This window comes from Odontesthes bonariensis, chromosome 8, assembly GCF_027942865.1.
Source record: "Odontesthes bonariensis isolate fOdoBon6 chromosome 8, fOdoBon6.hap1, whole genome shotgun sequence".
NCBI classification, from domain to species: domain Eukaryota; kingdom Metazoa; phylum Chordata; class Actinopteri; order Atheriniformes; family Atherinopsidae; genus Odontesthes; species Odontesthes bonariensis.
In genome coordinates, this window is record NC_134513.1 from 34,791,333 (window position 1) to 34,812,372 (window position 21,040).

The window sequence follows — 21,040 nt, forward strand, 5'->3', positions numbered from 1 at the left end:
AAAAGAGGTGGGTATACGCCGTATACCTGCGTTCAACGTAGACTACACCACTGATTGCATGTCGTGGAAAGTAGCCTAATGAACAAAAATGCGATATCACCGCATACCGCGCTGTTTAGCGGCTATGAGTCACCGCGGTGGGAATTCCCTCACCGCGACAGCCCTATATACCTGTCAACATAGATGGAGCCTTTCCAGATGTGCAGGTTTCCAGTTCCATAGACATTTTTTTTTTTTGCAGACTGTTGAACTTCTTCCCATCTTTACTTCTGAGAGACTCAGCCTCTCTAAGGTGCTCTTTTTATACCCACTCATGTTTCTGACCTGTTGCCAGTGAAGCTGATTAGTTTCAGCCTGTTTTTACATCACCTGTTACAGCTCATGAGAGTCTAATCCTCTACAGGATGGATCATAACTCCAGAAGTTTCCAAATGGAGCCCAGTCCCACCAGACAACATGTAATCGATATATTTGATCACACAGAATGTCGCAGTGTCACAGTCCACGGGCAGAGTTGTGATATGATAATGCATCCCTGCCTGAATATTGTGCCTATAAAGGTGCAGAACCCAAACATCATTTGTTTAACTCCTCACCTGAATAAAACCTGAACTCAGAAAAGTCAACACTGTGGACTATTTCCTTTTATCTCTAACCACCTTTAAGCTGCAGTCTCTTCAAAGCTTGTTGTAAAAATATTTTCTTTTAAAGAGCTATTTCCAGTTTAAGTTGACACATCAGTGTTTTTATTGAGCCTGAAAATCACCAAAACCAGCTTCTCCAGCTCTTCAAAGTTATTTCCCCGTTGGTTTAATCATCAGTACATTTATTTCAGGGTTATTTCTGCTGCTGTGTGTGTGTGTGTGTGTGTGTGTGTGTGTGTGTGTGTGTGTGTGTGTGTGTGTGTGCTATCTGTCACTTTTCCATCAGCATTTTTGCGTCTGTCAGGCTTCGATGCAACGAGAGCTGTCAGGACATGACAGGGGTCAGAGGTGATCGCACACACCAAACATAGTTTCCAGTGTGTCTCAGCACACCCAGCAGGCTGGCTGTCAGTCACACATGTGCCGTGTCTCCACGCTGTTGAACTGGTTCCTTTATGTTTCCTCGGGTTTCCTCAGCTTTTGGGTTGTTAGATTGACGTTTTCATGAGATTCTCTGGCTTTTGTTTAGTCATTCGGTTAATGAAGCTCTTTGCCTTAGTTCAGCTCCTTCTGTCTTATTTTTAGTTAGTGTCTCAGTAGATGTTTAGCATTTAGAGCCTGGATGTCAGACTGTGGACTGAAAGGTTTTTAATAAGTTCAATGATTGGTTTGAATCAGGATTTATAAACAGCCAGTGTTGCATCTAATGGAAGAAACACGTTATTCACGATACATTGTTTCTTTTCAGCCTGATAGATGCACATGATTGTGATCGATCATCATTAATGCACATTTATCCAGAGTCATAAGACCACTTAGTTAGTTTAACCAGTTAACTAGAAGATAACCTGGTTGTGTTGCAGATTAAATAATACAATTTAAACTGTGAAGGTGTGAGATTTTCCATCTCTGTCACGGTATAAAAGCTGAGACTTTGGCCCTGTTCCCACCATAAGCCCACCCCTCCATTGAGCAGAAGGGAGGTCCCCCCTCTCCTTTGGGGATCAAGGGGCAATGGTCTTCTGGTGCTTCAGTTGGGGCTTTGAGGGCCCTTTGGAGAACTAATCCACCACTACTTTATATCCAAAATAAACGAATGTTCCTGTAGGATGGAGGAGTTGGACCTGAGCATTATCCAGTGACAGGTTTTAAGTGTCATTTAGTCAGTTTGTACTTGGATGTGATGATCTGTCTGCGGAGGTTCTATGTTTATCTGCTCAGCTGGGAAGTGTCCAAATGTCCCTTTTTTTTTTTTTTTACCATGAATGAGTAGTGCTGCTTTATGTAGTTTGAAACCAACTCTGGTCTCTCATTATATCTGAAGCAGTGAGACAGACAGAAACCTGATTAATCTTGGCCTTGTTGGCGTGATCATCACGTCCTCTGATTTCCAGTTTTCTCTCTTTCTCAGCCAGCTGGCCCACCTGGGAGCATATCGGATCAGCAATGAGCTTCCATCAGATCCACAGTTGGGCTAATGAATCCACTCATTCCCAACAAGCCACAGCTCCTTTTACCATACTGTTTTATTCTTCTGCTCCACATCTGAGAGAGCTGCGTAAAATTATTTACACTTATGCCTTAAGGAGACGCTTCTATCAAAGCGACTTACAAGGAAAAAGGAGAAGAAAAAACATCATTTTTATTATTGTCATTATTAATGAATCTGCTCATAATATGTGCACATAGTCGAACAAATGAAGCCTGTATCTAATTGAATTGAATTGAATTTATTGTGGTTTTATCTTTCATTTTATTTGAAGGAGAAATATTTTAGGAAGAAATTTTTTATTTCTTTGCATAATTACGCTTTCATGTCTATAATTCATCACGTTGGATATTAATAATATCTATACTAATATCCTCAGTCCATTCCTTCATAATTTTTCACTTGTATATGGAGAATACACTTACCGGCCACTTAATCAGGTACACCTTGCCAGTAGAAGGTTGGACCCCCTTTTGCCTTCAGAACTGTCTTAATTCTTCGTGGCATACTTTCAACAAGGTGTTGGAAACATTCCTCAGAGATTTTGCTCCATATTGACATGACAGCATCACGCAGTTGCTGCAGATCTGTCGGCTGCACGTCTATGAAGCGAATCTCCCGTTCCACCACATCCCAAAGGTGCTGTACTGTGGAGGCCATTGGAGTCAGGCCAGGGAACTCAGTTGGTACTAAAGGGCCCAAAGTGCGCCAAGAAAATATCCCCCACACCATTACACCACCAGCAGCAGCCTGAACCGTTGGCTGGATGGATCCATGCTTTCATGCTGTTTAAGCCAAACTCTGACCCGACCGTCTGAATGTCGCAGCTGAAAGCGAGACTCGTCAGACCAGGCAACGTTTTTCCAACCTTCTGTTGTCCAGTTCTGGTGGGACTGTGGGAATTGTAGTCTCAGTTTCCTGTTGTTAGCTGACAGGAGCGGCAGCCGGTGTGGTCTCCTGTTGCTGCAGCCCATCTTCTTCAAGTTCCCCCGTGTTGTGGGTTCAGAGATGGTATTCTGCATTCTTTGGTTGGAACGAGCGCTTATTTGAGTTCCTGTTGCCTTCCTATCATCTGGAACCAGTCTGCCCTTTCTCCTCTGACCTCTCACAGCAACAAGGCATTTTCGTCCACACAACTACCGCTCGCTGGATCTTTTCTCTTTTTCGGACCATTCTCTGTAAACCCTGGAGATGGTTGTGGGTGAAAATCCCAGCAGATCAGCAGTTTCTGACATACTCAGACCAGCCCGTCTGGCACCGACAACCATGCCACGTTCAAAGCCACTTAAATCCCCTTTCTTCCCCATTCTGATGCTCGGTGTGAACTTCAGCAAGTTGCCTTGACTACCTCTACATGGCTAAATGCATTGAGCTGCAGCCATGCGATTGACTGATTAGCTATTTGTGTTAACAGGTGTACCTAATGAAGTGACCTGTGAGTGTAAATGAATAAACATCATTTTTCTATTATATTTACATTTTTTAAAAAGCTAGACTTTTCTTTATGTCTCATCCTTTATACATTTATTCGTTATTTTCTGATTTATTAAAACACTTTTGGAGTTCATGACCCATTTATAGATTATTCTATTAATGATAAAAAGCTTATTTAGAAAGAAAACGGTCTAAATTTCTGCATACACACCTCTGATTTATCAGGGAAAATCAGGATAAACAGTCGGGACCTTTTTCTGCATTTTTCTTCTGAATGAACCCATTTTTAATCACATTGTTTCCGTTGTTTATCAGGTATCTGGAGCTCCTCTTGGGCTCTACTTTCATGAACTCTGATAGTTGGTCTCGGTTGTTAGGATTTGGGCCTTTTGGGGATTTCGACTCGCCGCCTTCCAAAGCCTCATTATAAGCCCACATGGACTCACAGACACAGGGGCCCTATTAGGGCCAGACGACATGCAGCTTTCCCACAAAACCTGTCGCACTCGTATTATGTTATTCGACTTCATTGTTGTTGAGTAATGGCTGCTGCACAAACAGGTGATCACGTACAATAAAGAGTAAAAACTACTCAGGTGTCTTTTTTTAAATAGTGACAATAAAAGTAGATTTACACGAGCGAACACAGGGTCGGTTTTAGCTATGTTGTCATCAATCAGTCCAAATAAACCTGATTAAATGATTTGTGCCAGCTGACCGCAGTCATATTAAACAGGGCAGGAAGGTTTTATGAATGAATGTGGTTAAAGGAGCTGTCAACATGCTGCTTGAAGTGGACGATGCTGCTTCTCAGCCTCTGTCTGGAGCCTGTTTGGAGGAGAGCAGAGAGCAGAAGATTCAGTGCAAATGCTCAGGATGCAATAATCACGCAGTGGGCTTATCTCAGCAGATCATCTCCACTGAGTCAGACTGCAGGGCGTCAGCTTGCTTTGGTCCGGCTTTAGTGTCTGGATTTATCACCGCCGGCAGTCCGGCTGCTGATGAATTAGCCGTGCAGGGAGGGATTCAGGTTGCCTCTTTGGAGGTTTTGGTCTCCGGGTCAACCAGAACACCTGGAAGGATTATCTGTAACAGGATTGGTCAGAGGCAGCAGGTATGACGTGTGTTGTCGGATTCTTCTCTCCTATATGATTGAGGCTGCTGGTTTTTGTTTGTTTTCTTCCTCCAAGTCTTGTTTCGACTTAGCGACCACTACTCTGTTTATTACAGCCATGTAAAGCGTGCCCTGTAGCGCCACCTGCTGACCACTTTACACACACTAGATTATTCACACTGAACACGACGATGGAAACCAACCTGATGAGCGTTTCCTCTAAAACACTTTAATAGTTTTATCAGTCACGGTTAATGGCATGCTAGTAAATCCCCCAAAATAGCACGTATATTGGTTAGTGTTGCAGCAGTCGGGGTACAGGACTGTGCAGCTTTTAGAAAGTTTGTGAACCTTGCTTTCAACTCGATTCAAAGTACACCGATATTTGTTCTGAATGTTCCTGGGCCTGAATCTACCCTGGAGCGCCAAACCACGCCTTGGCTTTCTGGTCGCTTGACATTTGTTTGGGGGGTTTTGATGGCATCTTTGTAGCCTCTTAAACACGACAACAAATTCATGTGTATGGCTGTGCATGTGCAGGGCTCACATGGAGGTTTGTTTCTTATGACAGTGGAGTCGAATCGACTTCTTAACTCTCCTTCTTAGCTCTTTATGACATCATGAAGCCTTTCAGTGTGATTTATTATGAGATCAGTGGCTGGGACAGTTATGATGAGCTGAAGGTTTGACGAATCTGTTCTACACAGCTGACACTGGGCCTAATACAGATTTTTAAAAAAACTATTAAGAGCCCATTTAATCAGTTAAATTAGTTTCACTTTGATTTGGTCTGAGACTTGGATGATTCCCATGGTAGGCTTTTATGAACTTTGTGCGGCTCGACACAAGCAGCAGGCAGATTTTACCTCAGTACAACCAGCAGTTTTCTGATCGCAGTCCTTTCTGCTCCTAATTTTAGCATCTTAATGATTTCTTTATTCTTCACACCTCCGTGTTCAGTCAACCTGCTGTTCTTATGACCGAGGTGTCGACTGATCGATGTATTTTGTGCTGAAGAAGGGAAACTGGTGAATAAAATGCTTCTTTTGATGTGTCAAATTGCAGACTTTGGTTGGATTGTTATTGGCTCGAGGTGATCTGCCTTTGTGAGGGCAGGAGAGTCACATGGGACGATGGATACATCATTCTTTTTTTTCTTAATGCACATGATGCACAAAGTAAGAACATTTTGCATTGTGAGTGTATTTTTCTGATGATGAAAGAGTTGAACCAGTTGACGGAGGAGGTGCTCTCTGAATGCTCTGCTTTCCATGCCACCATCATGTCCTGATTTTACAAACCTACATCAGCTCCTGGTTTTAGAATCTGTTCTCACACCAATCTGTGATTCTGTTGCATCCCGGTTTCTTTTTAACCTTCTTAATCTATAAACTCTGTAGGCAGCGGTCAACATTTTGTTGTTGAAAAGGTTTTGGGTGGTTTTGACCGACCACGTTTGAGTTGACTCTGTTTGCTCTCAGTTGAGACATGATATGAGATAATCTCATAGCCATCAGCTATCATCTGGTGACATCTGCTTCTAATCAGCGAAACAGACTGGGAGTTGTTGGGCCAGTTATCTGTTAACTTGTCCTCAGAACGGTTGGCTCTAAAGCTTCAGCAACACAAACGGTGGACGTCACTCAGGTGCAGCTTCCCGACACGTTCAGTAGAACGAGTGGAAAACAGGAATGAAACCAGCACACAACAGAAACGCTGCTGTTCCTCTACAGTTACAGACCACTCTGTGGAATTCACACACTGACTCCATTCCTGAAGAGCCCTCCCCTCCCCCTCACTGGAGTAGAGTGTGTGAATGAGGAGGAGGAGGAAGGTGGGAAAGGAGAGTAAAGATGGGAAGAAAGAGGAAGGATGGAGGAAGCAAGACAAGATCACAGAGAAGGGAAGGAGCTAATGAAGAAGAGGAAGCACACAATAGAGGGCTGAGATGGAGGAGTGGTGTGTTAGAGAGCAGCGGTGTGTGTGTGTGTGTGCTGCTAGCCCTGTGATTGGCTGAGCCCGGCGAGATGCACCAACAGTCGAAAGAAGACGAGAACAGAGGAGGAGAGGAAGGCTGCAGATAGAGGAGAGAACACAAAGAACGACCTACTGAGTGTGTGTGAGATTGTGTGTGTGTGTGCGCTACATGCTCGCTAATGTGTCCGCATGTGTGTGTGTGATATCCAGAGGAGTGTGTGTGTGCAGCAGCGGCAAGCAAAAAGCCAGGAGGAGGAGGAAGAAACCTGATCTCACTCCCTCTTTGGATTTGCTCACATCGTCATCAGGCTCTCTGTTAGCTTAGCCTGGCCCAGTTTGGCCCAGTTTGGCCCAGTTCGGACCCAGTGTGGTACTGGTGCTGGGGATGGAGCGGTTCCTGGCCTTGCTGCGCCTGCTGAGCAGGAGGAGGCGAGGGAGGAGGTACCGGGCAGACGACGACTACCAGGAAGGATACGAAGACGTTTACTACTACACCAGCAAGTACAACACACACCTACTGAGTGAGTCCCATAGAGACACAATGGAGAGAGAGAGCTTATCAACAGATTATGGTACTTCAACTAACCCCAAGTGTGTGTTTTAGTCATCTTGTGAGGACACATGTGTGTTTCTATAGACAAACTGGGCAGAGAAAGCAATTTAAGTTAGAGACGTGGTCTTCGAAAGTGATGAAAATGTGTGTGTTTTATTATAGATGAAGGTCTTTAGCGAACCGCTGCTCAGTTACACACGCTCAGGTATCCAGGTGACAGGGGGCCAGGTGGTTTGTGGGTAATGACAAGGGAGGAAGTGTTTACTGTGGCAGGAATGTGGACAATGTGGGAAACACACACACACACACACACACACACACACACACACACACTATTTCCAGCATGCTGTGTTTTTCCAGCACACACACTGCTCCGATTGTTGCTTTACTCTAGTTTTTTGTTGCATGTTCAAAACTTTTAATGGTTCCAAATATGGACAACAAAGGAGGATTTCCCTCCTCAGTCAAAATGATGTCTCTTCAGTTCAGCTTTGAATTATCTGATAATTTCATGAAAATTCTAAATAATTCATGCTTTTCTGATCCATATCAGGGTGCTCCTTTAACCTCATTTCCAGGACAATAAAATTCCAGATGTCGCTGAAGAAGAAGGACATCACAGGAGCTGTGTCTCTGACCCATTAGCTGTTACATCTCATCTGTTAAAAGAATCAAACCTCAGTGTTTTAGCAACTGGAGGTCTCTGCACTGGGATCAGACTGTATCTATACCCATTTTTACAGGGCAGGGTGTGGTGCGTTCAGGGAAGCCTGATGCTGCTGTAACTGTCAGTGCCAGTGGGGGGGGCATTGTGCTGCTTCTGACTTTCTCTGGGGGAGGTTATGGCACCTGTAAGTACAGCTGGATTCACTGCGCAGATGTTGTCTTTCTTTAACGGTGATTTCGTCAGATGAGGCTTCGGTTGTAAAATCAGGATTTCATTAGAGTAGAGTGGCAGTCTGGAGAACCTTTAAAGCTGGTCATACACGACACAATTTTTCCAGCTGTTTCAAAGTCGTTGACAGTTTTCCAGAGTCAGAATGAAACCGGGAAGATTCTCAAGAGAGTCGTGGCACGCTCCACCTTCCACCAAATGGTCATCGAACTAAATCCAGGCTGTTTTAAGGGAGTGTTTCTCACATCTTGGGGTTATGTTAAAATCAAACATGTCTAGTCATGTTTATCATCCTAAGTGCTGAGTCTCGTTTCATGCAAGCCAACACGTGCGCAGTTGTCGCTTCCAAACAGGAAGCAGGGGAAGCTGTGGCCGAGAGTAACCATGGCGATGAGGCAAAAAAAAAAGACGTCCGGTTCAATTGGACTGTAGAAAAGGAGGAGCAACTAACTGCATTATGGAAACAGCACGAACGTCTCCACGATGTTTCATCTGCACTTAAACACGCAGCTGTGGCTAAAAGCTGCTTATCGGTCGACTTTAGCGTTGTTCAGCATTTCACCGCCAGGTGCATGATGGGAAATAATCTCAGGAAAAAGTTTGCTGCTCGGAAGCAGGGGACTGCTCGGTCTGCTCTTCGGTCTGCACAGTTTACATTGGACGCATTGATATCAAGGGAGGCAAAAATAGCGCCAAGCTATGTGAGGTCAGACTTTTGTTGTTCATAAATGTTCATAAATGATATTGCTAATATGGGATGTCATACAGCTTCATGTCAAAAGAGGCGAACTATCCCTTTAATGTGTACTTAAAGATGGAACTTTGGAGCATGTACAGACTAGGACCATTTGAGTCTAGTTAAGTGTACAAATGGGTGAATGATTCTATCCCCTGTCGAATTATCTCATCGCATGAGTCCGGCTTTTACAATGTTTTAAATCTACCTTTTTTATTTGACCGATTCTCAATTTTCTATTATCTTTTATCTCATATCAGACCTCCTCCTCGGCAGCTGTACACTGCTGGACCTCTTCGGGTCATAAAGTGAAACTAAAAACCTGATCTGATCATAAATGCCTTATTAAGCATGCATTAAGTCCTCTCGGGCCATTTTATGAGGCTACACAGCTAAAGCGGACATTTTTTTTGTTTTTTCCAACCCTTTAGAATCAAGACTCAGAACTGATGACATATAACTAGTTCCCGACCTTAAATATACAGACGACCAGGCTTCTTTGTCCTCATCTCTGCTGCTGGTGGCTTTTCTACCTGTTGACGCCAGCCTAGCGTCTTCTTCTGTCAGCTCTACGTTTGGATTCTCCATCGATATATTAAAGTTTGGCTTTTTCAATGATTTCTGCAAAAAAAAGAACTAAATCTCGAAGCAAATTGCTGATGCAAGCTGGCCTTATTGAACATTTGGCATGAAATGATGAAATGAAATTCTCTCGTCACTAATCAAACCAAAGCGCATTTATATTCCAGTCAGATCCTTGTCAGACTCCAAAGGGTAATCTGCTGTGATGAATTTAAAGCATGAATTGATCAGCAGCTCGCTGATTGTGATCAGCAGATGAAGACTGGGTGGTGTGTTTGAAAACTCAGGAGTGTGTTTCAGTCAGCGGACCAGTTTCTATTTTAGGACGGAGCTGCTGGTGTGTGTGTTCTGGACAGGTGTGGAAATCGGATGCTATTCTTGTCTCAGATTTAGGCACTTCTGAGAGGAGACGATGGCGTTAATGGAAGCTTAGTATGAAGTCACTTACATCAGGAGAGAAGGCTTGGCGTCATTCTCCTGCAGGTTGTTTGGTCAAAATCAAGGATTTTCCAGGATGTTTTTATGTGAAAACTAGGGCTGGGCAACGATAAAAATTTTTAATCTAATTAATCGCATGATTCCCCTGATTAATCACGATTAATCGCATTTGTACGCAGAATGCAAAAATGAATTCAAAAGTATTGTATATTTTTTAGCATTTAGTTTTATTTTAAATGTGCTGCCATATGAATGAAAGTGCCATAACATTTGTTGTGCAAACACACTTTTAACATCAGCATCTTTCTGTAGTTTTTATGTAGAAGCCTCGCTCCACTGTCTGTTTCCTTGAATGACTTCAGCTGCTATCAGTTGTGTGTTTTGCCTTGAAGTGATATTTTAGACTGGAACTACTACGCTGAGAAGACAATTCAACTTGGCTGTAAATGCAGGAGTTTTTATTAAAATTTATTTTGAAATACGTGCTTTTATGTTGAAACAAGTAAAACAGGAAGTGTGCGCCGGTTAGCTCTGTGAGCTTCACACAGAGACCTGATGTTACCTGCTAGTTTATTTTTATTTTATCACTCCATGCTTCGTGGTGTTTGCTGTGACTGTGAATGTGATGCATTCAACAGACTTTTACAATAATAAAACCTGCGTTAATGCGCAATCAAATCTTTATCGACGTTAAATAATGAATAAGTTAACGCGATAATAACGAGTTAACTCGCCCAGCCCTAGTGAAAACAGAAACTTCAGAAGGACTCTAATGTTCAGGTCCAAACAAAGGTCCTCCAAGATGTTTTTCAGAAAAGATTCTGTTCTGTTTAAAAGTTCTGATCCAGTTCTCATTTCTTTCGATTTTCCCTCCAAGAAGTGCTGATCAACAGTTCTCCAGCTTTTCTTACAGCTCGTTACAGCACAGCAACAACACGAGCAGTCTCTGCATGTTGGAGTCACATTTCTTACACCCTTTCATTAGGTGCGCTGTTATCACCCAGAATACAGGACTGCTTACATTTCTCCCAGCCCTCATTCCTTCATATTTTCCCTCCAAGTAGCCGGACTTTCTTGGAATCTTTTAAAGTGTCCTGATAAACAGTTCTCCAGCTTTCTGAAGGTCTTTCAGAGTTTCTCTTTGGACATTTTCTGTTTTTTCCCTCATCTTCAGTCCAGTCCTTGTACCTGAGCATCTTCAGAGGAATGTGTTTTTTCTTTGTTAAGCCACTTAACTCTGACCTATGAACCATTCAGGCAGGAAAAAGGCTCCTAACTCAAGGGATGAACCAGTGTTGTGTCCACACAGAACAGACAACTGAGCAAAGAAGCCATTTTAAACTGGATCTTTAGGCACTTTGTTCCCAGCAGCCTGTCACAGAGACACATCGTTTGTTCCCATTTCTTTAGCTGCATGTGTGAAAAACAGCAAAGATAACACAGTTTGACAGACAGAAAACAGGATTTCTGCAGCAACAAGGTGATTCCCAGAGAGCTGTTAGCTGAAAACTTGGCATATCTCAGCATGGTGTGCAGTGTGTCCTCAAAACATTTGAGGAAACTGGACAAGTGGAGGACAAAAGAAGAAGTGTCAGGCCTAAAGAACTATCTACAGCAGATGAACACTAAGAGGGTTCAGGCTGTGTTGGAGTATAAAGGTGCTCAGACCAAATATTCACTTTCAAGCTGGTAAACATATAAAGAAACGCAGGCTGGATCCAGACTTTGAGATGCTGTACCTCTAGGAATTCCTCAGCAGCCGGTTTTATTTCCTGCTGGTTCCGCTCATTCTGTAATATGTTTGTGAACTCTGGTTCACATCTGCATCCCTCCACAGAAATCACCACGAGGACTTGAACTCCACTAAAGTGTTTATTCTGATGCTTGTGAGCCTGCGAGCGTCTGATGAAAGATTCTGTTTAGTGATTATCATCAGATGTTTCTCAGTGAGGGGAACCGGCAGGATGTGCAGGAGGACGAGGAGGCTACTGTCTCTGCGAAGAAAAGGAACAACAGAAATAAATCATGTTAATATGAAACCAAACACCTTCATGAATATTTATGGAAGCCTATGGGTGTAAGTGTTTAGGGGTTAAAAACTGAGTGAACTTTGAACACTCCTCTGTGAAAGTGTACAGTGTGTGTGTGTGTGTGTGTGTGCTGCAGAGCTGCCAAAAGACATTTCTCCCAGCTACCAGCTAGCTAACTCAGTGTGTTTAGCACAGCGTGAGATTGTATATGAAAGCCATTTAGAGTCGGTTGACTGGCCAACGCAGACACACACTCTCCTCAGACCTGTTTTTAGTCCTTTATTTCCTCTTTAATCGAATGTGGTGCGACTGTGTTCACCTGGTCCTCATCAAGGCTCTTCATTATGAAACGAGACATTTATACGTTTAAATTCTTATTTTTCTGCTTGGAGTCAAATTTACTATTAGCGGCTTATTTTTTGTCTTTCTTTTTGATCAGAGCAGCTTCACTTGAAGGATGAAAGAGGGGGGTTATGTGAAGACACTGCGTGTTATTAACATTCACCTGGAAATCACATTTGCATATGAAGAAAGTGTTGTTAATCGACTCTCTGGAGCCTCTATTTTTACCTAACCGCTCTCTTGTGTTTCTAGCTCTATGCAAACAAAGTATGAATCATTTTTGTGAAAGACACAAGCACGTAAATGGCATCATATTATCACTATCACACCCAAACATGCCGCTGTTTTTAAGTTCTTTCACCCACACATCGTTTAAAAGCACAAGCAGTCATGATTCAAAAGGTGAAACTCATTTTTAGATGGCAAAAAAACACCTATTCATCCAGATTTAATGAAGACTTTCACTGGAAAAACTGCTCAATTAAATCCAAATCTTTCCATTTACAGTTAAAGGATAAGACCGTTTTTTTGACATTGGGCCCTTGATTTCACATTATAACATGATGTTCTACTCACCCCTGCTTGTTGTTGAACATTTGGAGCTGTTCCGAAGATATTCGCGAGGCGTCTGGCTGCTCTCTTGAGATATTCGGCCATGAAACGGTTTCCTATGGGCAAGCTTATACAGGCACAAACTATGCTGTTTATAATTTATTAATTACTGTACACTAGCACTGATAACGTGGAGGTGCGTCGCTTACTTAAAAAAATCCGGGTTACTAATTTTGAATTTTAGCCGAATGAATAAACAGGCAGCAGGTCTGTGGGCTGTCTGTGGCAGTAGCACGAGGAGGAGGACGTCAGTAACACCCACTTTACGACAAAAAAATCTAAATTACAGTAACCCGGATTTTTTTAAGTAAGCGACGCACCTCCACGTTATCAGTGCTAGTGTAGAGTAATTAATAAATTATAAACAGCATAGTTTGTGCCTGTATAAGCTTGCCCATAGGAAACCGTTTCATGGCCGAATATCTCAAGAGAGCAGCCAGACGCCTCGCGAATATCTTCGGAACAGCTCCAAATGACCAACAACAAGCAGGGGTGAGTAGAACATCATGTTATAATGTGAAATCAAGGGCCCAATGTCCAAAAAACGGTCTTATCCTTTAAGCTCAAGTTGCCATAAATCCAACAAATAAAGGCCCAACAAGATGATGTGATGACACAGAAGAGCATTAACCAAACAGCAAGCAAAGTAGAAGAGACGTAAGCAAATGAGCAGCTGCTGACAGAGAGCTCAGAGGAACTGAGCTCTCCAAGTCGCTGCCATGTTTTCCAAAGAAGAGAATTCACTTTTACATGCTTTGTCTGCCGCGATCCCATCACATAGTTACACAGAGGTTATCTCACACATCAGTGATCACATAGATGATAACTTTCATTATAAAGAAGGACAGAAAAATTAAAAGATTTAAATAGATTTAGGATCAGGTCGAATAGTCTATTTTGCTTCGGAGCCTCACTGAGTGAAATGACCCAGAAGTGTCTGAGTAGCAGCCAAGATCAGAGCTGTTTGACCTCTCCAGAAACCGAGTAAAGGAGCTCCAACGCTTCCTTTAACGCCTCCTTCAGCATCGGACACACTGGACCATCCTTTAGAAGAGAAAGGAGACACGTGTCCCACAGAGAGACACTTGGTTATTTTCCAGTCGCACTAACTGTGAGCAGCCTGTGACAGCACTCATAAATGGCAATAATAAAGTATTGTTCTATATTATCTCTGATATAATGTGAGAAAACCTTTGTGTAACAATGTGATAATGTGGTAGGTTCCCAGCATCCCAGCTGAGTGTCAGTGTGGTCGGATTCTCACTCCAGCGTGGTTGTCTTCCTGAGATCCTGAAGGATTTATCTGCCCACCTCTGCTTCGCTCCATGACGTTTTCAACGAGGTCATTTTCGGACTATTTGACCCGACCCACAGTGCCGTCACGGGCTGCTCACACTCAGCTACCTGTCCTCACATTCAGTACGGATCAGTTACCGGACAGGGGTGCTAAAAAGGCAGCTGTGTTCATTTCTCTTTGGTTTAACTGAAAACATTTCAAATGACTTCTGTGAAATCCAGTTTTCATCCAAACTCTTTATCTCTGAAGGTTGAAATAAACTGGAAGTACTTCTAATCAGGTCATTCCCTGTCCTGGAAACACACCCCACAGCTGCTTTGCTGTGTTTTCCTGGAACAAATGAAAGAAATCTGCTTTGCTTACCAAAGGTCTCGGGTCTGCAGTCTCAGGCCCCGCCTCCGTCAGTGATGTCACCTGTCTCACCTTGCCTCAACCCTCTCTGAGCAGACAGCTGCTTCTACTCCTCAGAGCGCCCCGTGATCGCATTACACGCTGGAACATTCGGATGCATACATTTGCACACAGATGAAGTGACTTTGGTATGATGCAGAGTTCAGGTTCACACCAGTCATGTGTGATGTGAAGGCTGTTCACACAGGAAAACCTGCTAATTAATGCTTTAAATTGGGACTCGATGAACACGATTCTGTTCGACACGATGGAGATGAAGGAGCAGGAGGGAGGGCCGTCTCTCCATGCTGCTATTTGGAGAACAGGGATATGTTAAAAGCAAAAACATCTTTGTTTTCACCAGATTCTGGCGACCATTGGGCACGTTGCCCGTCATGAAGCGCACGCCTACTGGTTTTTACAACCAGCATGTGTGAATGCGTTAGACTCCCCTGGACCCAGCCGGCTTCAGGCCCACGTCTTCCACTTTTTCCTTCATTGGCTGCGAGCTGGTCGGTCTGGAGGCGGCGTTCTTCACTTGATTATCTTCCGAGCGACGAACGCACTCACACACGAGCAGAGAGGCAAAAAGCAAAGCAGAAATCCACACAGTTAATTAATCTGCAGGCCTCTCAGGAGTCACAGCGCTTTCCCCTCATTATTTGGATTTGATGTTTAATTAGTTCTTTTAAATTAAAGAACAACTGACTCATTTTTCCTCCTCTGGTTCCTCTCAAACCGTTGCCAGTTCATTAGGAACACCTGGCTGTAAGGGATGGAAGAAATGCTGCTTTTCTTCCAGTTCGAACGTGTTGTATTTCACGATGTTTCAGGATTCTGTTGTTTCGGCTGTAGTTCGATGGCTTTAATCTGCAGTTGTTCAGCTAGGAACTGCAGATTACTATGTTACGCTCATGTTTGAAGACTTTGAAATTCATTTGGTTCCAGTTAGCCACATTATAGAATTTTCGCTAGTTGTGACCAAAAGCATATATATATATATATATATTAGGGCTGGGTGAGTTAAATCGTTATTATCGCGTTAATTCGATAAATATTTTATTATTGCGCATTAATTTATTTTTAATTTATTTTTTTTAATTTATTTTACTATTGTAAAAGTCTGTTGCTCACAGGCTTTTATTTAGTAAAAGTCTGTTGCTGTCTGTTGCGGAAGCGGAAAAGAAAGTAATCGACGGATCCACCAAACCTGGAGAAGGGTACGGAACTTTTACTCGGCCATTTTCATTTTAAAGTTCTTCCAGACGGCGGAGTCGACAGAACCAAAGTCATCTGTAAACACTGCCAAGTGTAATTGTCTTCTCAGTGTAGTAGTTCCAGTCTAAAATATCACTTAAAGGCAAAACACACAACTGATAGCAGCAAGTCATTCAAGGAAGCAGACAGTGGAGCGAGGCTTCTACATAAAAACTACAGAAAGATGCTGATGTTAAAAGTGTGTTTGCACAACAAATGTTATGGTACTTTCATTCATATGGCAGCACATTTAAAATAAAACTAAATGCGATTAATCATGATTAATCAGGGAAATCGTGTGATTAATTAGATTAAAAAATTTAATCGTTACCCAGCCCAATATATATATACATATATATATATATTTAGGAGTTGGGATGCAACCAAGCTTTTCATGTCCGTGATTATTTCCAGTCATTTAAAACTCCTACATTAACTTTGACCGCTTCGTACGTCTAAATAGTTTTTCATTCGTTCAGAACCAGGAAGAGCTTTCTCTTTGGGGAAGCTGAACAGGGTCAGCTCGCCCTCACAACCGGAAACACATTTTCCTGAAGACATCTCCGGAGCAAAAAGGAAATAAGTCGGGCTTTTAAAATGCTCGGTGACGCAGCCATCTTGTTTAAATAACCGTTATCAGCGCAGGGTTTGATGGTGTTGGGTGGAAACGCGGCGTTGTGTCCTCCCTCTGGTTTTGTTGCGGTGAGTCGGACAGAGGGTGCGTGGTGCCGTGTGGCTGACTGAGCTGTTGCCTGACCCATCTGCTCCTCACACACATGTAAACGTGTCTGTCGGACTGGGACTGTTGGCACTAATTAAAGGCTTGCACATCCGCCCTCTCCTCCTCCCGTCGCCGGAGCGGTGTTATTAGCACCCACTGTGTGTTTTTGTGTGCGCTTACATAAGAAGATGTCACGGTGACTCAAACCCTCATGTTTGACTCTGGGCGGTGGGTGTTGACACACACACACCCAGGTACACTCTGATTTAGTTGTTTTGAAATGCCAGCGGCCCTGATGATAACCTGTAATATGTGGGAATGGGTGCGCTCGGTTCTGTGTGTGAACACTTCTTTCATCTCTCAGAATCACTCTTTGTACGGTGCGGGGTCGCTCTTTCCCCTCAATTATTCATCAGCCTGTTTCCATGGTAACAGCTGCAACCGTGTGTGTGCGCTGCGGGGGGGGATGGATGTTGATTTGACAGCAGGAGGACGGCTTTCATCTCTTTATGATGGCGTATTATCGCATGTGATGTGCGTGCAGGCTCTAAACAGGCGGCGGCAGAAGTGCTGATTTCTACTTCTACAAATAAACCAACAGTAGAATTTATTTCACATTAAAAAGGTCCGAATGTTTCTGCCAGACTTGAAGTTCTAAGTGAATTCTCTGTGATTCTGAAACAATCCAAAGTTTGGCACGTTTCTGTTCACAGAAAGGGAGGTAGGTTCTGGTTCCGGTGCCTCTAGTTCTGCTTCCTCTTCTTTGCTTTCTGCTTCTGTTTTGTCTTGCTGTTGCACTTTTGCTGGTTCCAATTATTCCAGTTCAGAATATGTTCTGATGTTCTGATTATTATGATGGTTTGGATTCCTCCGATTTAACTCCGATTCAACATGTAAGCTGGTTCTGGTTCTGTCTGGATATAACTGATAATAGATTGTAGATCACAGCTGAGTCTGACCGACCTGCTTCTGTCAGACCAGCAGCTATTTTCTTTTATCTGGTTTTTGGATGTTCTGGTTCATTAAGCTGAACTTCTCTGCTTTAAGCTGGTTTTGCTGGTTCTGATTTACAGGGTCTGGTTCTGTCAGGATTTGACTGAACTGCTTCCAGTTTCTGTGGTTCTTGATCAGCTTCGTTTGTTCTGATTAATCTGGTTCTTTCAGACAGACAACTACTGGTTTATCTGGTGTTTTTAGGTTCTGGTTCTTTAAGCTTGTTATAGTTTATGTGTTTCTGGTTTTGTTAGGTTCTGATTTCTCTGGTTCAATTAGTTTTACTGGATCTTACACACAGTAACTGGTTCTTTCTGGATTTGTCTAACTGTTGTTATAGATTATGTTTTTCTGAGCTCTCTGGTTTTGTTTGGTTCTGTATGGCTGGTTCTAATGTCTCTCTGTGATTGGTTCTGATTTCTCTGGTTCTAGGTTCTGATTATTTAAGTCTTTCTAGTAGCTTCTGGCTGCTTTGTTCTCGCTGCATCTGATACGCCTCGGTTGGTTTCAGATGGGTTTGGACTCTTTGTTCTTTTATCTGGTCCTGATACCTTTGAGCTTCCAACAAATCCTTTTTAGATCTCTTGTTTTGGACCGCCTGCGGGCTTATTTCCTTTTAGATGGTTCTAAATTCTCTGGTCTGTTAAGTTGGTTCTGATTTTCTAACTTGTCTCACTTGTGGTGGTTTTACTTGGACCTGATTTGGTTCTGTGTTGTTTCTGAGGGCTCTGCTCTCTTTGGCTCTGAACCAGTTTTTTATTCAGCCTGAGACACGAGGTGACACTTGTGTATTGTGTTGTTTGGAAATATTAGTATCAGTATTAGTATTAGTATCAGTATTAGTATTAGTATCAGTATTAGTATTAGTATCAGTATTAGTATTAGTATCAGTATTAGTATTAGCATCAGTATTAGTATTAGTATCAGTATCAGTATCAGATTTAGTATCAGTATTAGTATTAGTATCAGTATCAGTATTAGTACTAGTATCAGTATTAGTATCAGTATTAGTATCAGTATCAGTATTAGTACTAGTATCAGTACTAGTATCAGTATTAGTATTAGCATCAGTATTAGTATTAGTATCAGTATCAATATCAGATTTAGTATCAGTATTAGTATTAGTATTAGTATCAGTATTAGTACTAGTATCAGTATTAGTATCAGTATCAGTATCAGTATTAGTATTAGTATTAGTATCAGTATTAGTACTAGTATCAGTATTAGTATTAGTATTAGTATCAGTATCAGTATTAGTACTAGTATCAGTATTAGTATCAGTATTAGTATCAGTATCAGTATTAGTACTAGTATCAGTACTAGTATCAGTATTAGTATTAGCATCAGTATTAGTATTAGTATCAGTATCAATATCAGATTTAGTATCAGTATTAGTATTAGTATTAGTATCAGTATTAGTACTAGTATCAGTACTAGTATCAGTATTAGTATTAGCATCAGTATTAGTATTAGTATCAGTATCAGTATCAGATTTAGTATCAGTATTAGTATTAGTATTAGTATCAGTATTAGTACTAGTATCAGTATTAGTATCAATATTAGTATCAGTATCAGTATTAGTACTAGTATCAGTACTAGTATCAGTATTAGTATTATTATCAGTATTGGTGTTAGTATCAGTATCAGTATCAGTATCAGTATCAGTATTAGTATTAGTATTAGTATAAACTCGGCAGCAGAGGGATGAAAGCTGCACATCCAGCTGCAGTTTCCTGCTGCGCTGCTGCTGAGTCTCCAGCAGGGGGAGTTATAGGCTCAGACTCCATCTGAAAGCCAGTCGGACCAGCACGGTGCAGCACAGAGCAGCTCAGATTTGCTCAGAGTCATCAGCCCACAAGCTCTGACAACAAACCTCACTTATATAACAACTCTTATTGTGCTCACAGCGAGGCTGAGGAGGAGCCGGCTGACCTGCATTTTGCTGCAGTTATAGTAATATCAGTTAATGCCTTTAACACAAGCAGACTGACACTAATCTTGTGTAATCTGCTGCTGAGACACTGACCTACATCTCTGACCACTTCACTACCTGCTGCAGGACACGCCCACCGTCAGCCAGCCAATGATATTACACACACAACACGCCAGCTGCTCTCTTATTGGTGCTCACATAGTCAAGAGAAATACAACAAACAGCCTCACATCCTCAGTGGTTTTAACTGTTTTAAACTGGAACTTAATCATACATATAATGATAAATGTCTTAATAATCAACACTGAAGCATGTTCATTTTACCTGTCACAGAGCACCTACAGCACCATTTTTCTACAAACTCACCTTGTGTTTGTCATGAAAGCACAATGCTTTGTTATTTAGAAAAGTACTTTTGGTTCTGACTCACAGACATCAGGAGCAGACAGCTCAGCCTGTAAACACAAGCTTTCACAAACAGGAATCTAGAGACTGTTTACACTGTTTGTCTGAATCCTAAGGAAAGACAAATGACCAGAAAACTTTACAGATTAAACAAATATTCAGAAGGATTAACCAACAACGTGAGAATACACTCATATTTATGTGCTTCCTTTTGTCCAGTTGAACAGGGAACATTTCTCCTGCCTCCTGTGATGCTAATCTCACCTGAATGCAGCTAAAGTCAGTCAACAAATTAAACTTAAGTTTCCAAATTTGATATTCAGCCATTTGATAGCAGATAAAGGGATTAGACATCATTCACAAGTCGATTTTAGGCAAAAACAGACCAAAAATAACCACCAACCAGAGACCATTGAGACCAAAGTCTGCTTTCCAAGGATCACCGGAAATTTATGGAACATGTTACGATGCTAACTCTATGGTGATATGAAACAAGTTCAAACGCTTATTGCTCCAACCTCGACTCCTGTTCTGCATGAGCTGTCTTCAATGTGTACAAAAACGGCATAAAGGATGCACAGAAATGTCCTTGAAATTTCCCCAAAGAACTAAATGCTTCGACATCAGAACAATCCTGTTAGATTTCATGATGCTGCTGTCTGGAAACGTAGCCATTAAAGGTTGGGTAGGGGATCTTTTTCTGGAACATTTTTTTACATATTGCTTGAAATACTCTTCACACCCCCATTGCAACCAATTAATTAAAAGTTTTGACATTAATATGAAAAGTTTTAGTGGCCTCTAGAACGTACAATCTAGGAAAAACAGTATCCAATCATACTGAACGGACCGTTCACAATGATTGGATTCTGATGCCGTCTATCAAACTGCAATCTGCTCCTCCCTCCCCCTCCTTCCCCCTGTGCGCGTACCCTGCTCCGTGAACGAATTACGCGTGCCCAGGAGCTTGGCAGGAAGCTAAACTAGAGCCAGCTTGGCTAGCACCTAGCATTATTACGGCAGCGATCGATGCTTGCTGTCAGAACAGCGCTCGTGCACCTTCGTGTTCGTGCGCGTTCATGTACTCTAGAGGCGTGCCTTCGGGGGGAAAGTGAAGAAAAGGGTTGGGACTTTTTACCTGTGTATTTTCAAAATGCAGCTTCGCTGGACTCAAAATCCAGGATCTCCTACCCTACCT

At 42.3% G+C, this 21,040-nt stretch overlaps 1 protein-coding gene across 4 annotated transcripts in view; it reads left to right on the top strand.

Moving 5' to 3' along the window:
- Positions 1 to 21,040, top strand: part of grip1 (glutamate receptor interacting protein 1) — a 91,894-nt gene that overhangs the window by 22,978 nt on the left and 47,876 nt on the right. The window contains exon 1 of one of the 4 annotated variants that reach the window (XM_075472269.1): positions 6,575 to 7,179. The exons of 2 other annotated variants lie outside the window; for them this stretch is intronic. In XM_075472269.1, the coding sequence (XP_075328384.1) occupies positions 7,044 to 7,179 (136 nt within the window). In that variant the 5' untranslated portion in view covers positions 6,575 to 7,043. Of the gene's footprint in view, positions 1 to 6,574; positions 7,180 to 21,040 lie in introns of those variants that run through there. One more of the 4 variants, XM_075472270.1, reaches the window with a different exon arrangement.